The sequence below is a fragment of the Gadus chalcogrammus genome, chromosome 21, assembly GCF_026213295.1.
Source record: "Gadus chalcogrammus isolate NIFS_2021 chromosome 21, NIFS_Gcha_1.0, whole genome shotgun sequence".
NCBI lineage: Eukaryota > Metazoa > Chordata > Actinopteri > Gadiformes > Gadidae > Gadus > Gadus chalcogrammus.
Genome location: NC_079432.1, coordinates 10,153,929 through 10,178,659, shown reverse-complemented (window position 1 = coordinate 10,178,659; position 24,731 = coordinate 10,153,929). Strand labels below are relative to the sequence as shown.

Sequence of the window (24,731 nt, the reverse complement as noted above, 5' to 3'; positions counted from 1 at the left end):
TCTGAGAATGTTGAGTGGTGAAACAGTACGTTTAGTCAGGACTCTGGTATGGGATGAACAGCCAATAAGGGCACTGGATGCGCAGGAGGTCTATTGGCCTCTAAACACACTATTAGGCTAATGCACTATCAATATGCTATTGGCATGCTATCAGCATGCTATCAATATGCTGTTGATGGGTAATTTGTTTGCCGTTATTATAGATCAATAGGGTTGTGAATTACTGGATTCACTATAGCGTGATTGTTTGTATGAATATCAAAATAATCGTATCTGCAGAAGAACAATCATTGCTGGAATCAGATCAACTTCATAGCTGTGTGAAGCGTCCCTAAAACGGGTTCTGTTTGAGTCAAACATACATACTGTTTCATGCCTCTGTTGGGACCTGCTTTGTGGGGTCCATCCTCAGATTTATGTATTCACAGTATATCATATCAGTGTATTGTGCAGAGTGAATGTACAGTGTTAAAGACACCAGTACAGACACATAGTACTATACTGTTGGGATACTAAGAGATGACCACTAGAAACGACATTCTCGTACTGTTGAGAGACTGGGAGCCGACCAGTACAACGACTGACAGATCAGTCAAAACCAGTGAAGCCATGGAGTTGACTCCCTGGTCCAGGATTCAGTGAGTCAGTCTATTGGTTCCTGCACCATACAATAGACGTTGTTATTATATCGTACATGTACAGGTACAAAAACCTCCTCAAAGGCAGCACCGGCTGTTTCTTTAAACCTGATCAAACCAGATTGTCTTCAGTCACAAAGTTAGAACTGGACATATTCAATGGGTTCAGCTTTATCCAGAGTCCCATCACAAAGGCCATCGCTCTATACTCTGCTAAAACAGAAATGCTTCAGAAATCGTTGTATTATATCCAGTGTCAAGATTGTTTTACTTTGTTTGTGTATCTCATCAGAATGTTTGATGTTGTCACATTGAATGGTTTACAGCCGTTTCTTGGTCATCATGAGCTCACGGTTGCTGGAAAACACTAGGCGTCCTACAATATTCTACATGCTAGGAGATTAAACGAAAACACACTAGAATATCCTAGAACACGCAGGAACATTCACACATATTCACCGTTTGAATACTTGGACAATGAGCTATGCACAAACCAAAAGGTTATTGTTAAAAGAAAATACGTTTATAAAGTCTTCCATGAAATTAAATGTGAACACAAAGCGTAGAACAGAGATTACTTTTTGATGCAATGAGACAAGTATTGCCAAGTTTAATTGCGTGTGTGGCAATGTTGGTGGGAATTATCAAAGATTCCAAAAATTGGGCAAAATCAACTACATGCTTTGTAGATTCGGATTGAGACGTTGATACGTTTCACGGTGCTTTTTGTGGGACACAGGATAAATCTTCTGGGCTTGTCTCGTGTTTGTGTAGCAACTGGCCACAGTGTAGTGAAATTTAGAAGTGGGGGTATTTTCACCTGCAGCAAAAACTCACCAGCTAAATATAAATAAATGATGAGGTGGTTCTTTGTATGAGGGTTTATACTGCATAGAAGAAAGGCAGGTGCCCACTAATGTACGGAGAGCACAATTCAGCAGTGTTGGGTTTCAGTGGTTTAGTGTAATTATGTCATGAATGTTTTTTTTTTGGAAAACATTTGTATTCTCTTTTATTTTATGACGAAGAATGATGTCTACATATGTTTGTTTGTTGTGATTTTATCAAAGAGCAAATGCCATCTACCTGTCTCCTTTCAGCTATTATGATATTCGAATCCTTCTTTTCACACTTTTTAACACTACACAGACATGGCAGCCCCAGCGTGTTTGGGTTGTATGCTAGTTAACTCCTGCACTCAGAAAACCAAATTAACTTTTTTTTTTTTATTGTTTGAATGTAATTTGTTTTCTGGCTTGTTTTCCTAAGGTTTTTATATGGGATGATTGTGGACATATGTTTTTTATAATTTATTTTACCTGAACTTTACGAGGTTTTCAGTTTATTCAGTGATTGTGATCTTTAGCAAAACAAAACAAAAAACGAATTGTGCTTATGGTAAAGCTTATGATTTGCCTCCAAGTGCTGTTCCTCAGTTTCACCTGATTGTTAAGATACCGTAGATTGTTGTTTTGTCCCTGGGGTAATTTCGGGCCTTTTTGAGGGGTGTGGGGACAACAGTAATCTGGCAATTGTGACTCGTGCCTAGCAAGTGCTCTGTGTTGCATCTTTAAACACGCAGCATTTGTAAGAAGACGGTGCATGGTGTGTGTGTGTGTGTGTGTGTGTGTGTGTGTGTGTGTGTGTGTGTGTGTGTGTGTGTGTGTGTGTGTGTGTGTGTGTGTGTGTGTGTGTGTGTGTGTGTGTGTGTGTGTGTGTGTGTGTGTGTGTGCGATCCCTGACTTGAAGCCTATGGGCCAAGAGAAAAGGTTGCTGATAGGCCAACAAATTACTCGAGTGAACCACCTTTATCCTCTGAACTAGATGTGAAATATTGCCTTTCATGCTAAGCCGGCTAAATATCATCGATGACTTTCGGAAGAAAATAGGAAATTTGCCCGAAATTCATTGACGATTGATCCTTACTTTGCTTCCTGCTCATCCTCTCAAGGGACACTTGAAATATGATCACGGCCGCACACTTAACAGCGACAAACAAAGCAACACTTTTCCTTGAAGCTGTTCAGCAAAACATTTGTGTCGTTCTTTGTGAATCCATCCCCTAAATAGTCAAGATACAACCTGTGAGTCAACTTTCAACCATCAAACAAATGTAAAACCAGGGAATCAGTTATAGGTTTTCCCTCTCACTCCCTCCCAGGTATTCGGTGGGAATCCGTCCCAGGTTTTATCTTCCCCCGTGGTGGTTTCTAATGGTTCTGATGTTATCCTGTGTGTAAAAATGATCGCCCTCCTACTGTAACAGCACCAGTGGTTCCACAGAGGTGGATTTTGTCAATAAGGCATGCATTCTTATAATAAATGATATATGTTTTTAAAAGAGTGTTTGTTGGAATTGATCGATCGGTCGAAATTCATTTGATTGATTGAGGAGGGAACCTGTAGAGGTGGATAAAATGCTACACTGCCCCCCCTCCCCCACCCATACCAAACCTTACTGCACTTAACACATGTATTGTTGCAGCATGCTGCTCTGCTATCTGTGTGTCGTATATATGCGCATAAGTGTGTGTGTGTGTGTGTGTGTGTGTGTGTGTGTGTGTGTGTGTGTGTGTGTGTGTGTGTGTGTGTGTGTGTGTGTGTGTGTTATTTACGTTAAGTGTGTGTGTGTTTTATATTTGTGCACGTGCTTGAGTGTGTGTGTGTGTTTTTTATATTTGTGCATGTGCTTAAGAGTGTGTATGTGTGTTTTATATTTGTGTACGTGCTTAAGTGTGTATGTGTAGTATGCATAATAAGAAGAACGTGGACACGTGGGATCAGATTTACAGAATTAATCCTAATCCTTCATTTCCCCTACATGCAGAGGCCCACCTCGTGCGTGCGTGTGTGTGTGTGTGTGACAAAATAAAGAAAAAGTTCAGTGAAGTCAGAATGTTGTGAGAGATAGAGAATTTGATGAAAGGAGGATGGAGAGAGGAAAGGAGAGAGAGGATTTGTGAGTTAAAATCCTAGCCCAACTCTCTCGTCCCCCTGTCCTCATCATATTAGGAAGAAGATTATTGATACTGTAGCCCATTTAAACATTAGTGAAAGGCTACATATTCCGCAATAGTCTGCAATATAACATTTTTGAATTCACCCGCATTTGTATGCAAGACATTGAATATATTGTAGGCTACAACACAACAATATAGTAACAGTTGAATAGGCGTTATTTATCTCTAGAATATTTGATTGCCTTGTGAAACATAACGAAAGAAAGAGAAAAAATAAAGGTTAAATACTGTTATTGACATTTTGCCATCGTAGACTCATTACAAACCTCTCTTCAGCCGCTTAGCGTCCAAACCCTGATATTCACTCGGCTCTCTGCATCGATTTTCCCAAGACACAAAGAAGGGTCTATTGATTGAGGCTGAGTGTCTTCAGGGGGAAACAGAAGGGCTTGATATAGTGGAAGTATTTGAAGAATTTCCCCCTGTTTGGTGCAGAGAGAAAGCCTCTTCTGTGACATTGGCAAAGAGGAACCAAACGCCCAAAGGTCAAGACTTAGTTTGGAGGCCTAATTATGGTATCCCCTTACTCCTGGTTGAACATACAATAGCCTACTATATTGGCCTACAATTTAACCATGATTCTATGAAGCAGAATCATTAGTTCAGATGATTTGAAGTCAATCAGGATACCAGAAAGTCACCAACAGCCTACTAGAAGCTTCAGTGGGTGGATAGAAAGGTTGTGTATGTCAATAAACAAAAATAGTTGTTTTTGACGTTACAGAATATCCAATTCTGGGTTTCTCCTCATTTTTATTACTCGCCAATAAAACATAAATTTAATTTCCAACTGCGTTCCCTGACGGCACTACAGGCGCTTTAGTCGAGTTGATGGCACACCCTATCGGCCGTTTCTGAGAAATGTCAGGTGGGTAAGGAAAGAAAGAAAGCGTTGAAAAACGATTCTTTCTCCGATTAATTAGACTGAAGTGTGCCGTTGGTCTATATTGGTACGATAAGCTGAAAATTAGATCGTTAAAGCTACATGTCTAGGATCGTGACAAAAATGGCAACGCATTCTCTGGACGTGTACCATTGCGCATTAATTTAGTTAGACGGCAACATAAAGGTTGTACAAAACCCTTTGGAGACTCATGGAAGTCTATTAGGATGCAGCCCAGTGTCTTGGCGCAGTGCAGTTAACCACCGTGTGTACAGAATATTAAATCCAGATTCAAAAGTACAGCAAGTACAGTAGTATATTTCCCCCGCACATCCATGATGTAGTCTGAATATATATGCCATCAACATGAGCAAGAAAAGAGATCAGTGTCCATAAAGTTGTATTTGGAGCAATATGCTCTACAACCAAACGTATCCGTAATACACTGAAGTCATTCAGAAATCATCTTGTAATGCGTTCTCCAAGAATGGTTGCTTGACAGTAAAATAGCTACTGTATTATTGGCACTTCATCAATCCAAGCAATTTCCTCAAAAACGTAATTTGGTTTGGTCCAGACGTTTATTAAAAATGTTAATTCATTTTAAGTAAAATATGATCTCATATGTAGTTATTTTCTGAAATCATCATTGGAAAGTATCAAAGACAGGCCAGAAGATAATTTATATGTCATGTTTTTAATGCAGTAATTCAACTTTTTTTGTTTTTATACAAGTGTTCTCACAGATGCCAGAAATTGTCCCTGACTACCGCCTGAACATGAAGGCCGGGTTAAACTCCGTAGGAAATGGAAAGAGGATTTAAAGATATCGCTCAATGCGTGTCCCTCGCTCTGTTGGCAACTGCAAAGAAATCTGACGATAGCTAAACGTTCCTTTACATAAACATACAAAACCAAAGAAATAAAAAAAGAACACACCAGAGGGGAGCTTATTTCTGAGATACCCCACACCTCAGCTCAATCCCCTCTCCTGGCCTTTGTTGTTTTCCGGTCTGTGTTTTTGTTTCTTCGTAGACGCAGACGGCTGGGGGCGTTTATAAGGGTTTGTAGTCCAGCTTGGACTCCAGTTTCTTGGAGTCGGCCACCTTACGGACGGCCTTCATGAAGTCCTCCTGGGTGACGTACTCCCGGTCGGCCCGGATGGCGAACAGACCTGGAGGAGAAGGAGGGGGGACCAGCGGACAGGGTTAGGGTTCATCGCTGCCCGAGTAGGACACGGGTGCAACCGGTTCACCCCTGGTGGTGCGCTATTTATCAGGGAGACGGGGTGTGGCTTTACCCGCTTCCGTGCACACGTTCCTCAGATCGGCTCCGTTGAAGCCATCTGACAGCTTCACGATGGCCTCGTAATCTGAGGAGACACGTGAGGGAGGAGTGATGAGGTTGAATTGATCTCTGTGTGTGTGTCTGTGTGTCCGTGTGTGTGTGTGTGTACCGATCTCTCCGTGCTTGGTGATGGGGCTAGAGTGGATCTTCATGATGTCCAGGCGGGCTTGTTCGTTAGGAAGCTCGATATCTGCAGCATAAAAATAACACACGTCACTTACTTCACATCACCACTAGAGGGCAAACCTACTGCAAAACATGATCTAGTAAAAGGGGAACAGTCACGCTCCGGCTGTCGTCTCATTCAGGTGTTGTTGGCAACATGGGTCACATCTGGAGAACGAAAACCCGGGAACGATGACGCCATTGGTGTTTTTTCCACAACACGCGTATGAAACTTATTTAAGATAAACGCTGAGTGTGACTGTTCCCCTTTAGCAGCAAAGTAAGGTTTAACATTAGCCTAAAACAGAAACAGCTTGTCGTTCTCCCGATGTCCGACCACATCGCATAATAATGGACGACATCCCATAAATCATCTACACTACAGAACTGAACTACACACGAGACAACATCTGTATTTTCTAGATTTCATCCCACCACTCAAAGCCCAACAGACCATAATAAACACCACCACCCTGTGGGGTTCAGAGGGAGGCGTGTTCTCCAGGTCTCAGGACCCAGGACGCTAAGGGCCACTCACGGATCTTGCGGTCCAAGCGCCCGGGCCGCAGCAGGGCCGGGTCCAGCGTGTCGGGGCGGTTGGTGGCCATGATCATCTTCACTCTGTGGAGGGTGTCGAAGCCGTCCATCTGGTTCAGCAGCTGGGAGGAGGGCGAGGTAGAGGAACCATCATGTCTCCATTCTGGCCTACACTGCCCGAGTAACCTTCCATGTGTAGCCCTTTGAGACCGTAACCGTGTAAAAGGGCTATACAATTGACTTGAGACAGGAACCTGGAGTAATTTGAAACTGTTGTTGCTGTTGTAGTATCGGACCATAACCCCGATTCAATGCGTTGAAAACATGCACACAACTCAAACTCAATAGGAAGTTACGGACGGTTTAACAGAGTACCGAGCACCTATATTATTGGACAATATGGCTCAAATCCTAGTACAAAATGGACATTTGCAGAACTCTACGTTGAACAAACATTGCTCATCACTATTAAAATCGTCTGCATTTTTAAACTACAGTCCCTTCCCAGGCCCCATGAACCCCTCTCATCATGGGTCAGAGGTCCTAGAACACGCCCTCACCTCCATCAGTGTCCTCTGGATCTCTCTGTCAGCTGAGGTCCCCTCAGAGAAACGCCTCCCGCCTTAGAGGAGAGAAACATAGGACAGTTAGCATCGATAGAGAGGCTCTGGGAGATGGAAACACACAGCAGGCATTCTGTCTAGAGTGGCAACAGAGAAAGGTTAAAAAGGGAGAGGGCGACTGTGACAGGGTGAAGTCTTGGTCTACGCACCGATGGCGTCGATCTCGTCCATGAAGATGATGCAGGGCTGGTGGTCGCGGGCGTAGTTGAACATCTCTCTGATGAGTCTGGCGCTCTCCCCAATGTACTTATCCACGATGGAGCTGGACACCACCTGGGGACCAAGCACACGCACAGATTGGCTTTAGACTCCCACTGCATCAGGGAGAACCAAACCAACTGGAAGCCACCTTTATATATAAAAAAAAAAAGGTTCTGGGGTTTCCAGCTTAAGGCTTTTGTTTATTCAACTCGCCGTCGACTCAGCCTCAATATGCTGAAGACAGGTCTGTCGCATCAAGCGTTAATCAGAAGGTGAGTGGCTACCGCAACAGCCAATCAAAGGTTGGGTATCCATAGCATGCGTCAACCAATAGAGGGAGTTATCTAATGCCCACTTGGGCCCAATCCCATTTCTACCCCTTACCCCCTCCCCCTTGTTTTGAAGGGGGAAGGGGAAGGGGGTAGAAATGGGATTGGGCCTTGGTGTTGGGGTTTAGTACTCTTTTAAATGTGACCCTAGAACCTCGCCATTGGTTCATTTGTATAAAGAGCTTAATTGTATCACAGACTAATATGTACATGATTTGTTCCTTCTCAGGGTTTAGATATTTTTCCAGTATATTTGGAGAGGTTAAAGGGGGGCGATTTAAATCAAAATAAAAGTGGTTTTAAATTGGCATTAGAGACTCATAATACAAAAAAACGGGACCTGGTTCATCAGAAGAGCCTTATTTTGGATATTTATCACGAAAGTGTCAAGTTGGCTTCTTTCGCTTGAAACAATGAGACTAAAATAAGGGCCACAACTACGACCAACACTAAAACGGACACCGACCTTGAGGAAGTTGCAGTCCAGCTGGCTGGCCACTGCTCTGGCTAGAAGTGTCTTCCCAGTACCTTGAGAGGATACACGGATATCAGAGGCATACAGACTGAACCCACAGCGTATACAGGAACAGTGGGAGCCTTGGGGCCCCCTGAATGTGATCAAGCCCCAGGGGATTAGGGTATGGGAGCCTTGGAGCTGGGCTGACCTGGAGGTCCGTAGAGAAGGCAGCCCTTGGGAGGGATGATGCCCACCCTCAGGAAGAGCTCCGGGTTGGTCAGGGGAAGCTCGATCACCTGGAACAACACAGAGCTTAGGCCCAGTCCCATTTCTACCCCTTCCCCTTGTTTTGAAGTGGTAAGGGGAAGGGGTAAGAGGAAGGGGTAAGGGGTAGAAATGGGATTGGACCTTAACCTCCACCTCTAGTCTCATATGCACCTGGTCTTATGATAATCACAGACAGCTGTATAATGCTGAGGCAGCTGAAACAAGACCGCCAGTATTCAACCTATGGTTTTTTTTATATAGATATAGGGTGGACCCAATATAGAGACGTATAAGCTATAGATATATCATGGTTTATTTTTTTTCTAAGAAGGCATTGGAAAATACACACACAAAAAAAACTTTTCACACCTGATAATTATGAATTGACTGATGTTTAAAAAAAATTGGGGTTTGATGTGGCCCCCCTAGGGTGGGTTTAGACATACCAGGTTGGGAAGGAACCCTTACAAAATAAACATGTGTATAAACGAACCTCTCTCAGCTCTCTGATCTGTTCAGACAGCCCTCCGATCTCGGAGTAGGAAACACTGCCAGGGTCTTCATGGGACATGTTGTAAACCAAGGGGTCCACCTCACGCGGCAGGTACCTGGGTACGTAGGCAGATGATCAGATGACACCATGAGGGGACGAACACATGAAATTAAATTCAAGCTGTATTGCAGACGGAGTGAGGATATTAGTAAAGCATACAGGAAATAAACATAGCATAAAAGTGATTCATTTTCCATGGTTACCTATCTCACAATGCCAACATAATGTGACACTGACAATAATAGGAACACAAGATGAAGTGAAAACATGACCAGAATGAACACATTGCAATTCGAGCACATGAGTGATCCTGCCCCAGCCTACCTCATAATAGTGAGGGTGGTCATGTCCAAAGCCACCCTTGTACCAGGTTTCAGCTGTGATTTGTCCAACTAAAAAGGAATGCAAAAATCAATTAGGATTACCCTGTAGAATTCAACTTTTTCATCAATGGTCTACTTAAAATGATCTTTGCTAATGGAAAAATAATCACATAAATCAGTTAGTGTCCATTCAGAATAGGGATGCAAACAATTAATCGATTATCGATTAATTGTCGATAAGAGATTACTCGATTAAAATAAATTACTTGCAATTAATCGCATTTTAACCCGTAATTCCCCAACCGTCCACGTGAGGGCGCACTTGGCGCCAGACGTACTTGACGCACACGCGGGAACACAAGCGGGAACACAAGCAAAGCAGGGCCGTGTTCCAATACCCGTACTTCCATGAGTATACTTAAAGGGAGTATACTATCCGCACTGGCTACTACGTTAATTTTTCAGATGTGAGTGCTGTTCCAAATCGAGTAGGCTACTCCGTGGTGCACTAACCGGAAATTACGATCACGACTGCCGCCGTGGCTCCTCCCCCGCAATAAACATCCCGCTTTGAACGGTGAACTCTTTACGCCTAGCAGCTATAAAAAGCTATGAAAACTATAAAAACTACAAAATGACTCTATTAATGCAGGCTATGTGGAAAATGCGCCGACTTTGGCTCAGCCTGGCTCCGCCTCTTCTGCTACGTAGCTAAGAAGTACGGGAGTGTCCTTCGATCCACACTTCACGATTAGCCCGTTTTGAGTACGGCATCCGGGTCCTTGAAGTATACTTCTTTTCGCCGGATCTGAATTGGAGTACTGCGTACTCAAATTTTGGCTAGTAAGTACGGACAGTACGGGTATTGGAACACGGCAGGACAAGACAAACGAAAAGCGGGACACTGACACGATGAAGAGGGCAAAACGGAGTGCAGTATGGAGCCACTTTAAGTTGGATAATGACGACAAAGACGCCAAATGCACAATATGTGGAAGTATTTTAAAGTACAACAACTAAACGACTTTGTTGAATTACCACCTAAATGTGTCACATTCAGAAGGAAATTCAGCTTCTCAGAAGAATTGCCGCTTATCAATTAATCGATCATCGATCGATAAGATGAAACAACTATCGATTAATGAATTACTCGATAATTTGCATCCCTAATTCAGAACAAAATATAATTAAAGGGATGAAATAAATAGTATGTTGGACATACCTGCCTGCGGCATCCAACAACATATCGCGGTCCATTTGTGGCCTTTACAATAACTGTCAACAAGATGGACGGTTGTCAGTGAAACACAAAAAATACCAAAACCAATCGTAGGCGTACTAATGTTATTTTAATAAAGTGAACTTACATTTTTCCTCTGTCAACTGTTTCAGAACCTCGCCGACAATCTGCATTAGAAATAATCAGACACGTCAATATTTTGAACGCTGTCATTCCAGCTGCTCATCCAGAACGACGCGAAATAAGTTCTTACCTGACCAACACTTTGGAGTGCCTTCAGATCGTTCTCTGATTTCTCGTACTGCTTTGTTTGTTCCCTTAGCTGTTCCCTCACTAAAAACAGAATGATAAAACCAGAAGGACAGTCGAATTTAGTTTGTAAATCGGGGCTCAAACACAAAATACAACACGGCTAGGTAGTCAGGCAGTGTTTAGCGTTAGCAGCTGTCCACACAAACGGTACTAGCACTCAATTAGCTGACTTTTCTGACCACGGGCGATAAACGACCTGACCAAGACAGATCCCAGTGATACATATTTTTATTTGTAAGCGTTATGGAGTACTAACCACCACAGCAGCAAACGATCTAACCTCACACCGAATGCTAATCAATGGTTAGCCGTGCTAGTTTCTGAGACGAGCTGCATCCCATTCATTTCTACGGAGAAGCTGACTGCATGACAAAGCAGTAGCTAGCCAAAATGCTAACCGGGGCTTATCCGTTCCAGTAAACAGCTACGGGACCAAAAGACAGACCAGCGCCTATCTCCGCCACATTTATCAAGAATGAATAGATAAGCTTACACTCTTTTAATCGTCCGTCAATTTCTTTATGTTCGAGTAGTTTCTTCCTGTAGTCCTGCAGACCCTTATCCCTGGTGTCGGCCATGGTGCCCCGCTGAATGATGGGAGTCCGCGACGTCACTAGTGTTTTCCTTGTCGTGCCTGCCCCCTTATTTTAGCGTCATAACGACGTTTGGAGAGGTTAGAGCATACGGTTGAACAAATAGTTTATATTATGAATGTGATATCCCTTGTCCCATCTGCATTCCCCTCATTTCGTTTTTGTGATATTATTAAGTTAGCAGATGCTTAAGTATTGCTGTTGTAACTTTGAGCATCCACTTGAGGTCGCTGATAACCCGTTGCATTACAAACAGGACTGGAATGTCTTTAGCAATACTATCTCTATGCAGTAGTTGGAAGTCTTGATAGGTAAGAGCTAAATCTCGTGTGTGTGTGTGTGTGTGTGTGTGTGTGTGTGTGTGTGTGTGTGTGTGTGTGTGTGTGTGTGTGTGTGTGTGTGTGTGTGTGTGTGTGTGTGTGTGTGTGTGTGTGTGTGTGTGTGTGTGTGTGCGCGTGTGCGTGTTCAGAACATAGCTCCTATGAACAGTAGAATACCTGATTGCTTTATTACATATTAATTGTAGATATAATATGATGTGATATGAAAACGTTATTTAGTTAGTTATCGTCTCTCCCAAACGATGTGGTTTTCTATTTTTTTTTTACTGTTTTAAAGAGATCCATTTCGATTTACCGTATGTTTTGTGTTTACATTGGTTTATTGGTACATTTGGTTTATTATTTTATATTTACTTGGTTGTTCCTGGCTTGAGCGGAGCTACACTAAATATGTATTTCCTCCGGTAACTAAATAATTCGGAAAGTCTGAGAGTCTGAAACAGATAATATCCTATCATCAGAGAACAACAGTGGTTTTCAGTCTAGTTATCGATTCCTTCAAGTAACTTAGAGCACACCTATGTCTGGCTTCCCATTTCCCCCGCTCTCTTCCCTAGCAGACAAAGACAATGCAGGACACACAATACCAAGCTACACACGATAGTACTCAACAAATATATGTATCTCTCACCAATTCACCTTGACTCTCCTGGCTTCATTCAGTCTATCCCTGTTTCACACCTAATAAGATGTTTGATTTTACCATTTATTCCCTGTTAAGACTTTTATTTCCTTGCTCATGCTTTCATTAATTACTTTTCTTGTTTTTCTATCTTTCCTTACTCCTTGTTATATTCAGTTTGCATTGTCATTGTTATGTTTTTCTGTAAATAATGCTTTCATGGATGTCATAAGACTAAGCTAAATTAAGAGAGAAGAGAGGAAGAGGAGGGGCTGATGATGATTTGAGAGACAGGAGAAGTAAGGAGAACATGACCTTTGGTTTAAGACAACACTTTAACCGCCATTCAGTCACAATCTCATAATACTGACGCTGTGAAACAACACCATCCTACTGCAATGAGAAACCAATTGGGAAGACAAACCCTGCCATTACAGCTAAATTAAGTATAGCAAATGTAACAACATGTTTTGTGTTTGTTTGTGTGAGACACACAAAATGTGTAGACTGCGCACCTGACAGGAAATTTACCTCACTATGTGCCAAACCTGACACAGAAGAACACACATCCTAGTATAAATGAAATATTAATGTTTGGATTACTAGGAAAACATTTAAATACAGTTCTGATATAATAGCTCTGCATCATTCCTTGCATAGTGGTCACCAAGTGGCCTCTGTTGTCATTGACAGTAACACTTTGGCAGTGATCGGAAAAAGCACTTCAAGTACTTCATTAAAGGTAAGGTTTGATGATGCCCTCCCCTACTTCTACTCCTTCCTTCAAAAGCACTTAGGGTTGGGAGAACACTATATAAGGTAAAAGTCCTCCTGTTAACAATTTACTAGCATCAAAACTAATAATAGGTTATTATCTTGAACCAACATCAATAGGTAGTATAACAGTTCAGATAAAATACATTTATCCTCCATTTGTGCTTTGGTCTGGCGATTTATTCAGATTGTCAGCAGCAAAAATGATAGACTAACAAAAGAATAACAAATTGTGCATCACTTCTATGAATAGGCCTTGAAGTAATATGTATCCTCACATTTCATTTCTATACATTTGAGTGGAAGGTCTTAGAAGTGCCACAGCCATTGTTGGCTATTAGTGAGGGAAATGCTGTGACCCCTTCAGACTCATGTCAATCCTAGGCAGGGGTGGACTGGGACAAAAATTCAGCCCTGGCATTTTCTGTCCAGACCAGCCCACTACATTATCAGCACTAAGGGGGGGACGAGACGAACGGGAAGAACCCTGTATGTACTTTATTAAAACAATTTAATCAAGTACATACATCCGAATAATAGTACAGCACTGCTAATAGCAGTTGTTGCCTTTTTTTGTTTTTGTTTGTCTCTTGTGCTGCTGATAAGAAAGGTGTGAAACCTGAACAGGAAGTTAACAGACATCCTGTGGTCGCTGCATCTCCATCCCCCATATCTACGTAGCTACAAAACGCTTGTTAAATATCACACTTGATCCAACGCTAATTTCTCTCTTGCAGTTTTTAGTCTGTGAATGTGAAAATATTTTTGTGTAAGCCCAGCATTAGTTAAAACCAGACTCGGACAATAATGACAAAATATCCTGACAAATAATCTAAATAGAAACATATTACAGACAGTAGCAGCATTAGAGCTGAAACGCATTTGTTTCAACTGTGACTCAGTCATTGTGAAACCATAAATAGAGAATTTAATTTTTTTTATCTGTAGCTGCGAGAAAAAGTCTAAGACATGAATTACTTACTCGTGGGAGTCGCGGACTCCCACGACTCCGGCCCATGCCATGAGGTCCAGCCCACCCTGGTTTCTGTTGTGATTGACAGCACTGCCAGGGCTCTCTGAGCCTGTCAGCCCATGATTGATTGACAATGACAAACATAGACCAATAATCTGTGTCGATGCTGGCCACACACTGCTAGCCCTCTGTTGCCCATTGGCCGGCCCAATTGGAGGGAATTTAGAGAGAGAGAAAAAAAAAAAACATAGCGGACCGGACCGGCCCACATTGGGTCAACGGCCCACCGGGACGATGCCCGGTATGCCAGATGGCCAGTCCACCCCTGATCGTAGGTTCATGAACGATAGACACTTCCTAATGGAGAGGAAACGTAGGGAGGGAGGGAGCAGAGAGGAACCTACAGCAACTTAACTTAAAAAAAAAACAAGATTCAAAGTACTGGAGAAAAAGCACAATCCCCAAATGTCCCCAGAAAAGTGAGACTCAATGACTAAAGGAGTAAGCACATAGTAGTAAAAGTACTCCAGCACTCTTGATACCTTCAGCTGGGCTACATCCTATCCGTGCTGACCCAATGTGCAAACCAAGGTCAGCCAATTAGTCAACCGCTGTGTCTCATAAACATCGGCGTTGTAAACATTTCTCTGGCAAAGTCTCAGAGCGTGTGGATGAAATTGCTGGAGGAGGGGGGGAGGGGATGAAATCGGACCGCCTGCACGTTGTTTTGATCAGACGACCGTCACTAGAAGCCTGGGAACGGGAATGCGTTTTGGCCTCGGATGCTAAACCCAAACGAGGATGGCCTGCAGCCGTTACCGGATCTGAGCACGATGTGGATTTCTTGGTGCGCTGCTGCCAACTCTTCAATCCCAACTCTCTGCCTTCTCGTGACACTGGACCCATTCCCGCCTCCTGTTGTCATAACAACACCGTGGATGAGATACAGAAGTGCTGGGGGTGAGGGGGGGGTGGGGGGGGGTATGAGGAGGATATCGACGGGGGAGTTATTAGAAAAGCCCTCACATTTAGTTACGTTGTCGACAATGAGCTCAGTTTATGCTTTTTGACGGCCTAGGCCTATCTGAAGCTACTGCCACTTATTTTTGCTGGCTCCTGTTCTATGTCACCAGCTCTCTAGTCAACTCTATCTCCCTCTCACACTCTCTCAATGACTCTCACACTTACAATTTCCCATGAGCAAGGCATCATACTGCCTTCGTGGTGTATGCACCATAATTGGGCAGGAGCTTGAAAAAACAAGGCCAAAAAGGATCATCTGGATGAACAGGAGGATAAAACTAAACACTTACAGATTTTCCTGCATTCTTCTCTTGCTCCATATCTTCCCCTCTCTCTCTCTCTCTCTCTCTCTCTCTCTCTCTCTCTCTCTCTCTCTGTCTCTATGCACCATTCGCTTTATTGCTCTCCCCATCGCTGATTCTTAAATTCTCCCTCTCTCTCTTTCCTCTCTCTTTTCTCTTTCTCTCGCCTTCTCTCTTTATATCTCTTTCTCCATCTCTCTTTCTCCACATCTCTCCCACTCCCCCCTCCCTCCCTGCCTCCCCGGGAGAAAGTATATCTACTGTCTTTCGTGAGAGACTGCAAACCCATGCCGAGGTCAGCAACCTCTGCTTCATTACATCCATAAACCCTTCGACCCTAATTCAGTAAAAAATGTTGGAACCCTAACATTGGAAGGAATATATTTATACCGTACATATGTTGTCTCTGATTTTGCCTCTTTGGTATACATATTATTAGTTATATCATCATATTAAGGCATGCTAACTATTAGAATCATTATCAAAATCTTCATCCTCATCATTAGTCAGACTTTATTTGTGGGGTTTTATGTTTTATTTAAAAAAAATCTTAGGACAGCTTAGTTTTAGTTAAACGGTTTGGTTTCCCTTCAAGAGTCCAACAATAATGTTTATTTTCTTATTTTGCGATATAGCAGAGGAAACAACGCAGGTCCTGAACAATTTCTGGACAAACTATGTATCAATTGAATAAACACTGAGCTTTCCTTTGTCTGGTCTTAAATGCTGATGTATAAATTACCTGTGTTTTATCTTTAGTAGAGTTGCCTTGTTAAATATCAGTTCACTTAAAACATGATCATATCTTTCTTCAAACAAGTAGACGGTGATATGGAAGTAAATCTGTGCCATCGGATTTTAAAAATAAAAAGCCATTGAATTCTAAGCACGGAATATTTATGCATTGAAATAAAGTATCTGGATTTGAATTTAACTCTTACAATTTTCAATAAATCCTATTCAGTTTTATTTTTCAGTGTTAAAAATTCAAAATCAAATACTCAACTTAAAAAAATTCAACGGAAATATTTTCAACGTCCCCAAATTCAACATGCAAAATTCAACGTCGGAATATTCAGCGTTAACATCCGGGGACCCAAGGAAGAGCGATCGATCCTAGATGCTAGATCGCAGTCAAGCAAGGAGAGCGGGAATAAGAGCGTCACTCGATTCTTCTTTTTTGATACAAACGTCAATTCTAAACAGCATTTTACACAGTAGCCTATGATAGGAAATGCTCAAATCAGGGACTTAGCTGGATTTACATGCAACGTGAGAGTAATTGTAGTGGGTCAAGGAGCCCAATTTATTAGGGCACCAATTTGGGGCAATCCGCCGAGGTCACTTGGCCTACGTTTGATGTGTTGCTGGGGCGATCTACGATGTGATGCTGAAGCCCGCTGCCCACGTTGGAACGAGAGCGCAGAGCCAACAGTATTGCGCAATTGAAGCATCAGCAGCCTGTAGTTCCAGTGGAAGCACGGCGTGCCTCGGAAAGAGGCACCCGACAGTAATTTGTCATCCTCATATCTGTATCATGTCACTCGGTGCGGAATAGTGTTGGCTCTGCGCGCTCGTTATGCCACCACAGAGGCATATCAACCGTTTTGCTCCAGCCACTTAACGTGCATCCGGTGTCACAAAAAGAATACCCCCAATCCGAGTGATCGATGACGATACAAACGTTAAGTTTTAAGCTTGGGCATGTTTCCGCAGGTGAACGACTTCATGCCTGTCTATGCTTCAAACTCGTGCATGTTTCAGAAAATGTGCAACAGTGCCCCATAAGGTCACACTGTTCGGTAGCTTCTCTCCCCATAAAAACCTACAGTCAGTGTTTAATGACGTTGATTTACCTTTGAGCATTTTTCCTATTATAGGCTACTGTGTAGAATGCTGTTTAGAATTAACGTTTGTATCAAGAAAGAATGAACCAGTGAGTGACGCTCTTATTCCCGGTATCCTTGCTTGACCACGATCTAGTATCTAGGATCGATTGCTCTTCCTTGGGTCCCCGGATTTTAACACTGAATTTTCTGACATTGAATTTTGCAGCTGAATTTGGCATGTTGAATTTGGGGACGTTGCAAATATTTACGTTGAATATTTGATTTTGAGTTTTTAACATTGAAAAATAAAGCTGAATATGATTTATTGAGTTAAATTCAGAGGCAAAAAATCCAGATACATTATTTCAATGCATAAAAATTCAGTGCTTAGAATTCAATGGATTTTTATTTTCAGAATCCGATAACACCGATTTATTTCCATACGGTGACCTACATCGTATTGTATCCTCTGCATTTGTCCTCCTTCTCTTCCACACTATATGGTCAGGTCATCGATGATCCTGAGACGACGCTGTGGTGAACCAGTTCCTCGTAGCGTCGTTTCCTTTGACGCAGGAGAAACAAGCACAAAAAATCAATATATTTTTCTTCTTCTCAATCAACTCTGGACCAGCAGTTGTCTTACCCCCCTCCATGACCAGTGTTATGTCCTGACTAGGAGGGCCCATGAAGGGCACAGAATAACCCAGGGTAAGAAGGCACTTATTGTCTTTCTTTCTCAACGAGGGTATACTGAGTACTCCCTTTTGGGGATTTACCGATACCCAGCATTGAATCGAGAACTTTGAATGATATCAATGCAACTTTCCGTTTACACAATAGTGAGAGCATCGGTTTTGAAGACACTGAGGGTTTATTATTTTCAAAGAATTAACAGTTCAAATATATAGTCAAAAATAAGATTAAGTTAACCATAAGTTCTAAGTTGCCTTTCTTATCCGAGCACGTTTAGTCCAAACTCTGCCTTAGTGTCACTTTGTGCATCCCTAACACAAAGGTGTAGATTTCAGCTCCACATTGGGTGGGTGACCAGTTACCTCAATGCTTTTGGGAGGTCTCCAAATAAGGTGAAAACCCCCAACCCTGTCATTGACTCTTCCTCTCCCAAGTGCCACACAAACATATTGGCTCCGCTCCCAAACTATTGTTTTTGATCATTGTTGTATAAAAACAACATTTTAACACGTTTTGGGCTGTGCTGAAGTATCAACATCACTGAACAATTTTGCAAAGACCATCTTAGACCATCTCAACATTGAGGGGGGCTGTCCCCCCTGCTTCCCCCTCAATCTCTGCCATAACACAGAGGTAAGACATAGCCATTGCGGTGTAAAGATAGTACTTCTTGACAATTTTATCATATTTGATAAATTACTAAATTGCTGTTTGAGTCTTGTCTTCTTCGTCGTCTTCGTCCCCGTCCCCCCGTCCCCGTCCCCCCCACGCAAATTGGCTGCTGAGGGTGCCCCTGTAATAGGCCCCCCCACCTGTCACGACGATCCATCTAGGTCACCACAACTCTGGAGGCTCACCCCCGTAGTTGTGGGGCTGGAGATAGTGGTGGTGGTGGTGGTCGTTATCTGCAATCTGGGCTGAACCGGAGACTTAGGGTTGTGTGGTTTCCCCTGGCGGCGGCACAGGTTCCTCCAGACGAACTTGAGCACGGAGGGCTCGAGGAAGATGAAGACCCAGGGGTCGATGATGGAGTTGAAGGAGAGCATGCGCAGGGCGTGCAGGTCGCTGGCCTGCTGCTCCTCCGTCCTGCCGATGAAGTTGATGAACACCCGCAGCTAGGACGAGGGACCGGCAGACAGACAGACAGACAGACAGACAGACAGACAGACAGGGAAACAGAAGGGCGATAAACAGGGAGAAAGACAGACGGGGACACCACAGAAAGAGACACAGAGAGACAGACAGAAAAAAGGGGGAGATAGACATTCGGAGAGATAAACACACATACAGGGATACAGACAGACAGACAGACAGACAGACAGACAGACAGACAGACAGACAGACAGACAGACAGACAGACGGGGAAACAGACAGATGGACATGTCAAACAGACATAATAAACAGGACCACAAGCAACCCAACGTACCAGTAGGACGGACAGGAATGATGGGATGAGGGAGAGACAGGCCGAGGACGAAGAAAAACGTTAAAAATGGAATGCGTAATGCGTGCGTAATTCGGGTTTTAGCGAAAAAAAAATTTACCAGTATTGGAAAAGAACAGATTGAGAAGGCCACCGTTATAAAAATCAGAGGCAGAATATGCTCGACTTCCTCCATCATGGACAGCGACCTGCGGAAAAACCTTCTGCTCAGCGAGCGTCCGGCCCGGTGGTGTGTGTTCCGCCGCCGGTGCATTTTAACCAGAAAGTGAATGACGGACAGGTTGCAAACCGAGGTGCACATTATGACAATGAGCGTAAAGCAGGCGTAAAACGCGGTGTAGATTTTATCCGAATCGCTGTGCGGGCTCATGTCCAGGAAGCACCACGTCCCGGGGCAATACTGCACGTACTTTCCAAACCCCATTAACGGGCAGGCACAGAAGAGCACGCACGCCAGGTAGATGAGCGCAATCGCGACGTAGCCGCAGCGCGTGCTCGTGATGTGTCTGTCGTAGAAGTAGGGGAACCCCAGCGCGATGAAGCGCTCCAGCGCCATGGCGCACAAGATCGAGAGCGTGGAGAGGCTCAGAAACGTCATGCTGAACCCGAAGTAAGAGCACAGGACGCCGCGGTCACCCTGTGCCACCAGCGTGGTGTTCTTGGCGTACGCGACGAGCACAAAGGGGGTGACCGCGATCGTGCCCAACAGGTCCGTGGTGATGAGCGCCGTGACGAGGATGCGGAACAGCGACGGAGAATTCGTCCGACGCCGCGTCTCCAGCAGCGCGAGCGCGACGAAGTTTCCCGCCACACCGAGGGCGAACATCACCGCCGACATGGTTGGGAGTCCCGACTCCAAGGTGAGAGTCTCGTGACAGTCGGTAGAGTTGGCCGGCATTTTCTTTGGATACGGTTCACTTAAGACGCACAAGCTATCCACGTCGATGCGCAATCCACCTCATTGAAAAAGACCAGCTGTGTGTTTCTCAATTTTCGCTCCACCCCCCCCCCCCCCTATTTCCCCTTCCTACGCAAAATACATGAGCTTACGTCATTTCTTTTTTGCTCTTAAAAGTTGAGTCACACACACCTCAGATCAGATGGGTTGACATCGTGCTACTCTTTCACATGCAGAGAGACAGAGTGAGGAGGAGAGAGAGAGTGAGAGTGAGAGAGAGAGAGAGAGAGAGAGAGAGAGAGAGAGAGAGAGAGAGAGAGAGAGAGAGAGAGAGAGAGAGAGAGAGAGATGAAAGTACATACAGTATCTCATGTCTTTGTATATGTGTTTTAAAGGGAAATCTCTGTGGGTTTGTCTGTGTATTTGCACATACATTTGTATGCGAATGTCTGTGGATATATTTTAGAGAGAGAGAGGAAGAGCTTGAGATGGAGAGAGAGAAGAGAGAAGAGAAAGGGAGAGAGTTAGCGTGAGAGAGAGGGAGCAGGAGAGAAAGACTTTTCTTGTGATTTTTTGTGTGTGTGTGTGTGTGTGTATGTGTGTGTGTGTGTGTGTGTGTGTGTGTGTGTGTGTGTGTGTGTGTGTGTGTGTGTGTGTGTGTGTGTGTGTGTGTGTGTGTGTGTGTGTGTGTGTGTGTGTGTGTGTGTGTGTGTGTTTGCTCGATGTTTCATACTTGAGAACAAACACAGATTACATTGAGGAACAATGTAATCTGTAGTTTGAGTGTCCCTCCTCCTCTGGCTACTCGGACAGATTCCCCTTTTGTTTACAGATCTGAGTAAACTGTCCTAAACCAGAGAGAGCAGTCAGTGAGCAGTTTGATATAAGGAATGTGCACTGGTCCTATACCACACTAAACCAAACGTTTTATGGTTTACAGTTGATCCTCCCACCAACACTGTGAGACAAAACATGCATTACAGTTTATATAAAGTATTCTTATACAAGTGTCATGTCTGAACTAAATGTCAGGACAACAATGCATATTTCATAAGCACAAGCATAACAAGCTGGTACTTATTTATCTACAGTTGTTGAACTTTGTAATAATAATAACTGAATAATTCTCTCTCTCTCTCTCTCTCGCTCGCTCTCTCTCTCCTCCTCTCTCCGTCAGACTGGTGTCTTTTTTTTCAGACTGGTGTCTTGGTGAATTACTGGTCGATGGCTCAAGATGGTGCTAGATACCAGGCGTTGAGGTCAAGAGTCTTAGCTTCAGGGATCTCTGAAGCTAACTGTGTGTGTGTGTGTGTGTGTGTGTGTGTGTGTGTGTGTGTGTGTGTGTGTGTGTGTGTGTGTGTGTGTGTGTGTGTGTGTGTGTGTGTGTGTGTGTGTGTGTGTGTGTGTGTGTGTGTGTGTGTGTGTGTGTGTGTGTGTGTGTGTGTGTGTGGGTGTGTGTGTGTGCGTGTGTGTGTTTGTTTTTCTGTGCATGTCATTAAGTAAGTGTGTGCGTTTTCGTGTAAGTGGATCAGTTTGTGTGTGTGTGGGTCTTTGGGAGTGCGTATGAATGCGTGTGTATGTGTGTGCATGTCTGGGTAAGTGTGTGTGTGTGTGTGTGTGATTTGCGGGGGGCCTCCACCGCTGCTGTGACCACAAACTGCCACCATCGCAAATCGGTCAGATTCCTACATGGCCGCACAGTCAATCATCCACTCCGTGAGCTTCACTGACAGCCAGAGACAGCCATCACGTAAACAGCGATTAAGAAACCACAATGTTCAGTGTGTGTGTGTGTGTGTGTGTGTGTGTGTGTGTGTGTGTGTGTGTGTGTGTGTGTGTGTGTGTGTGTGTGTGTGTGTGTGTGTGTGTGTGTGTGTGTGTGTCACACCATAGTAGACACACAGCTGGGAGAGCTGTGTGTCTAGCATTACATATACATGAGTGGCCGCTTCTCCTGCTAATTGTCTCTTTTTTCCATAATGCACACCCAGCTCCCCAGCTCTCTGCCAGCCATCAACGCACTGAAGTCATAGTCGACACACATACATTTACCACAATGGGCCACTCAGACTACAGCAGAGCTAGAACAAAATGAGTGTTTCCATGAAAGAAATTCATAAAGGCTGCATTATACTTTGGCAAGGAATAGTCTGCAGTGGATCTACCTTTGAGTTCTCCTCTCCGAAAATGCAACTACACAGTCGTTGGCGGCCTGCTTCGGTTTCATCTTCACATTCAAAAACATCACTTCAAGTCACTGAATAAGTGACTATTGGTGACTTTTGGCTGTCTATGCTCAGAGTTGAAGATGCAGATGATCATAAATACAAGCAACTTTTTTAGAGTCCCACCTTGTATTCAGGCCAGCTGTTTAATGCAGAAGGATAATTCACCCTCACGCTTTCAGTCCGCAACCACGCTTCTTGCTAATCGATACCACTGCGTTGTAACAAGTCCTCAAATAGTTGTCATACTTTTTGAGCTGCTCTCCACAATGCTAATAAAATGGTGACACTTGAAGATGGCGAAAACCATCATTTATCATTGCAATCACTTGATTTCGAAGGTGATTTTAATACAGGCAAAAAACATCAACCTCTGTAGGCCAAACTCCGTCGCGTCCCAGAACCCCTCCGCTAGTTCCCGCGCTGCCTGCCCTGAGCGCTAGCACGCCAAACGACCCTGTTGTTCCACGGCCGTAATTACATGTGGTTATGTGATTACTCGGAGCTATGCTAAATGGAGGAGAGCATGACCCACAAGGAAGGCCTGCCAATGGAAACTAGTTCTTGCCCTGCCAAGACGTCCGGTGTTTACACACGTTTCCACGCTTTCAAGAAGTTATTGTTTGAAAAGGCCCTTTCATGTCACAGCCTTTCTGTAATGTCTTCTGCGAGCGTGTAAACACATGTAAATAACCAACACACGAATACGGATGCCCTCTGCTGTCCCTCGCATTTAATTAATGTCTTGGGAGATCCTGCACTCTCGTACACCCTGAGGTCGGCTGTCTTTATTTAGACGGGATTTTTACTTCCACAGTGCTCTGGCGCGACCGCAATAGACGCCGATAAACAAGCGGCCTTGTTCGACACGGCGACGCACCACCACATGCTTTCGCCACGTTTCGGTTTTCGCACACAAACCTCGCTGTTTTGCGCCCTGTCTCGCTTGGCGACAAATGAAAATAGCCGGTTTGGAAGTGCGGCGGCCACCGGTGAATGAAAGGGTCCGTGACGGAAGACAAACTGTTTGGGTTTCATATTCTGCGAAGACACGTTGGGCTGCCAAGAGCCCGGCGACGACCGACCGCTGGCCTCCGAGAGCCCCAGACCTCCCTGCCTCCTTCTGCACTCTCTCTCTCCCTTTTTCTTTCCTTTCCACACACACTCCCTCTCCCCCTCAATCTATCCGTCTATTGCCTTCTCTAGCTACTCCCTCCCCCTCTCTCTCTCTATTTCGTCCTATCTCATCCCTCTCTGTCTCCCTCTTTATCGCTCGCTCTCCCCCTGTCCCATCCTCTCTCCCCCCCTCTCCCCCTCTCTCCCTCTCTCTCTCCCCCCTCTCTCTCTCTCTCCCCATCCACCCAGAGGTTTTGGTGGTGAGGAAGGCGTTGCTCGCCCTCGCCGATGAGAGACGTGGTAGGACACTCAAAACGTCTCCGCCCGGGGTTCAACGAGTTCATCTGCCGTTTGCTCAACGGTCCCCGGGCGGGGGCGGGGGATGACCCCGGCGTCACGTGACTACAGCCGGGTCACGTGGTGCTGCTGTGGTTATAATAGGTTTCAGGTCACACTATCAATCAAACTTTTTTGTAGAATGTTTCCGTGCAACGTTGCCATACATTGTGCCTGACACAAGGGAATGACACATCGAGAAGTTCAACTGGGTACAAATAAGAGGAATGGGGCGTTGGATAGAAATGTGTACTCTCTTTGAATCAGTTTTTCATATTACATCCATCAACAACGTAGGATGAAGGTAATACTCCAAGGCCACCGAAACAACAGAAAACAACTAATTTTACTGGGTGGACTGCATGGTAAAATGTATATCATTCAACAATTAAGTTTAAAATTTCAAATGATCAAATGGGGAAAAGGCATGGGTTTCCATTGCACCAGTGTAGATAAAATCCTTCTTTTTCTTTCACAGTTTTTTTATCCATTGATCGTCATGGGGACATTGCGTTACATTGGACCACTGCAACCTTCCTGACACATACATTTGAATCATTGTCAATCAAAAACGCACACACGTAAACACACATAAACAAACATACATACAAACGCAACATTGCAAATGCTAACATTACCACACGCCTGTCTCCAGACACCTACC

At 44.1% G+C, this 24,731-nt stretch overlaps 2 protein-coding genes across 5 annotated transcripts; both read right to left on the bottom strand.

The window, feature by feature from the left end:
* Positions 1-5,222: 5,222 nt before the first annotated feature.
* psmc6 (proteasome 26S subunit, ATPase 6) lies at positions 5,223-11,510 on the bottom strand. The gene is made up of 14 exons (XM_056580820.1): positions 11,389-11,510; positions 10,837-10,916; positions 10,711-10,750; positions 10,566-10,618; positions 9,345-9,412; positions 8,961-9,075; positions 8,409-8,496; positions 8,210-8,271; positions 7,363-7,486; positions 7,151-7,212; positions 6,592-6,712; positions 5,998-6,078; positions 5,842-5,913; positions 5,223-5,715 (listed from the first exon to the last, which is right to left on the bottom strand). The coding sequence occupies exons 1-14, from the start codon at positions 11,471-11,473 to the stop codon at positions 5,597-5,599; spliced, it is 1,170 nt and encodes a 389-aa protein (XP_056436795.1). The 5' UTR covers positions 11,474-11,510; the 3' UTR covers positions 5,223-5,596.
* Positions 11,511-15,813: 4,303 nt separating this feature from the next.
* Positions 15,814-20,466, bottom strand: ptger2b (prostaglandin E receptor 2b (subtype EP2)). Of its 4 annotated transcripts, none has more exons than XR_008893614.1 (3): positions 19,475-20,466; positions 18,906-19,163; positions 15,814-17,917 (listed from the first exon to the last, which is right to left on the bottom strand). XR_008893614.1 is itself a non-coding variant. In XM_056581306.1 (3 exons), exons 1-2 carry the CDS (start codon positions 20,388-20,390, stop codon positions 18,864-18,866), a joined length of 1,098 nt encoding a protein of 365 aa, XP_056437281.1. In that variant the 5' UTR covers positions 20,391-20,466; the 3' UTR covers positions 15,814-17,917; positions 18,861-18,863. The 4 variants fall into 4 exon arrangements, 3 of the variants coding, with proteins under 3 accessions (XP_056437281.1, XP_056437278.1, XP_056437280.1); XM_056581306.1 differs by having other exon boundaries at positions 18,861-19,163; positions 19,593-20,466; XM_056581303.1 differs by having other exon boundaries at positions 19,593-20,466.
* Positions 20,467-24,731: the final 4,265 nt, after the last annotated feature.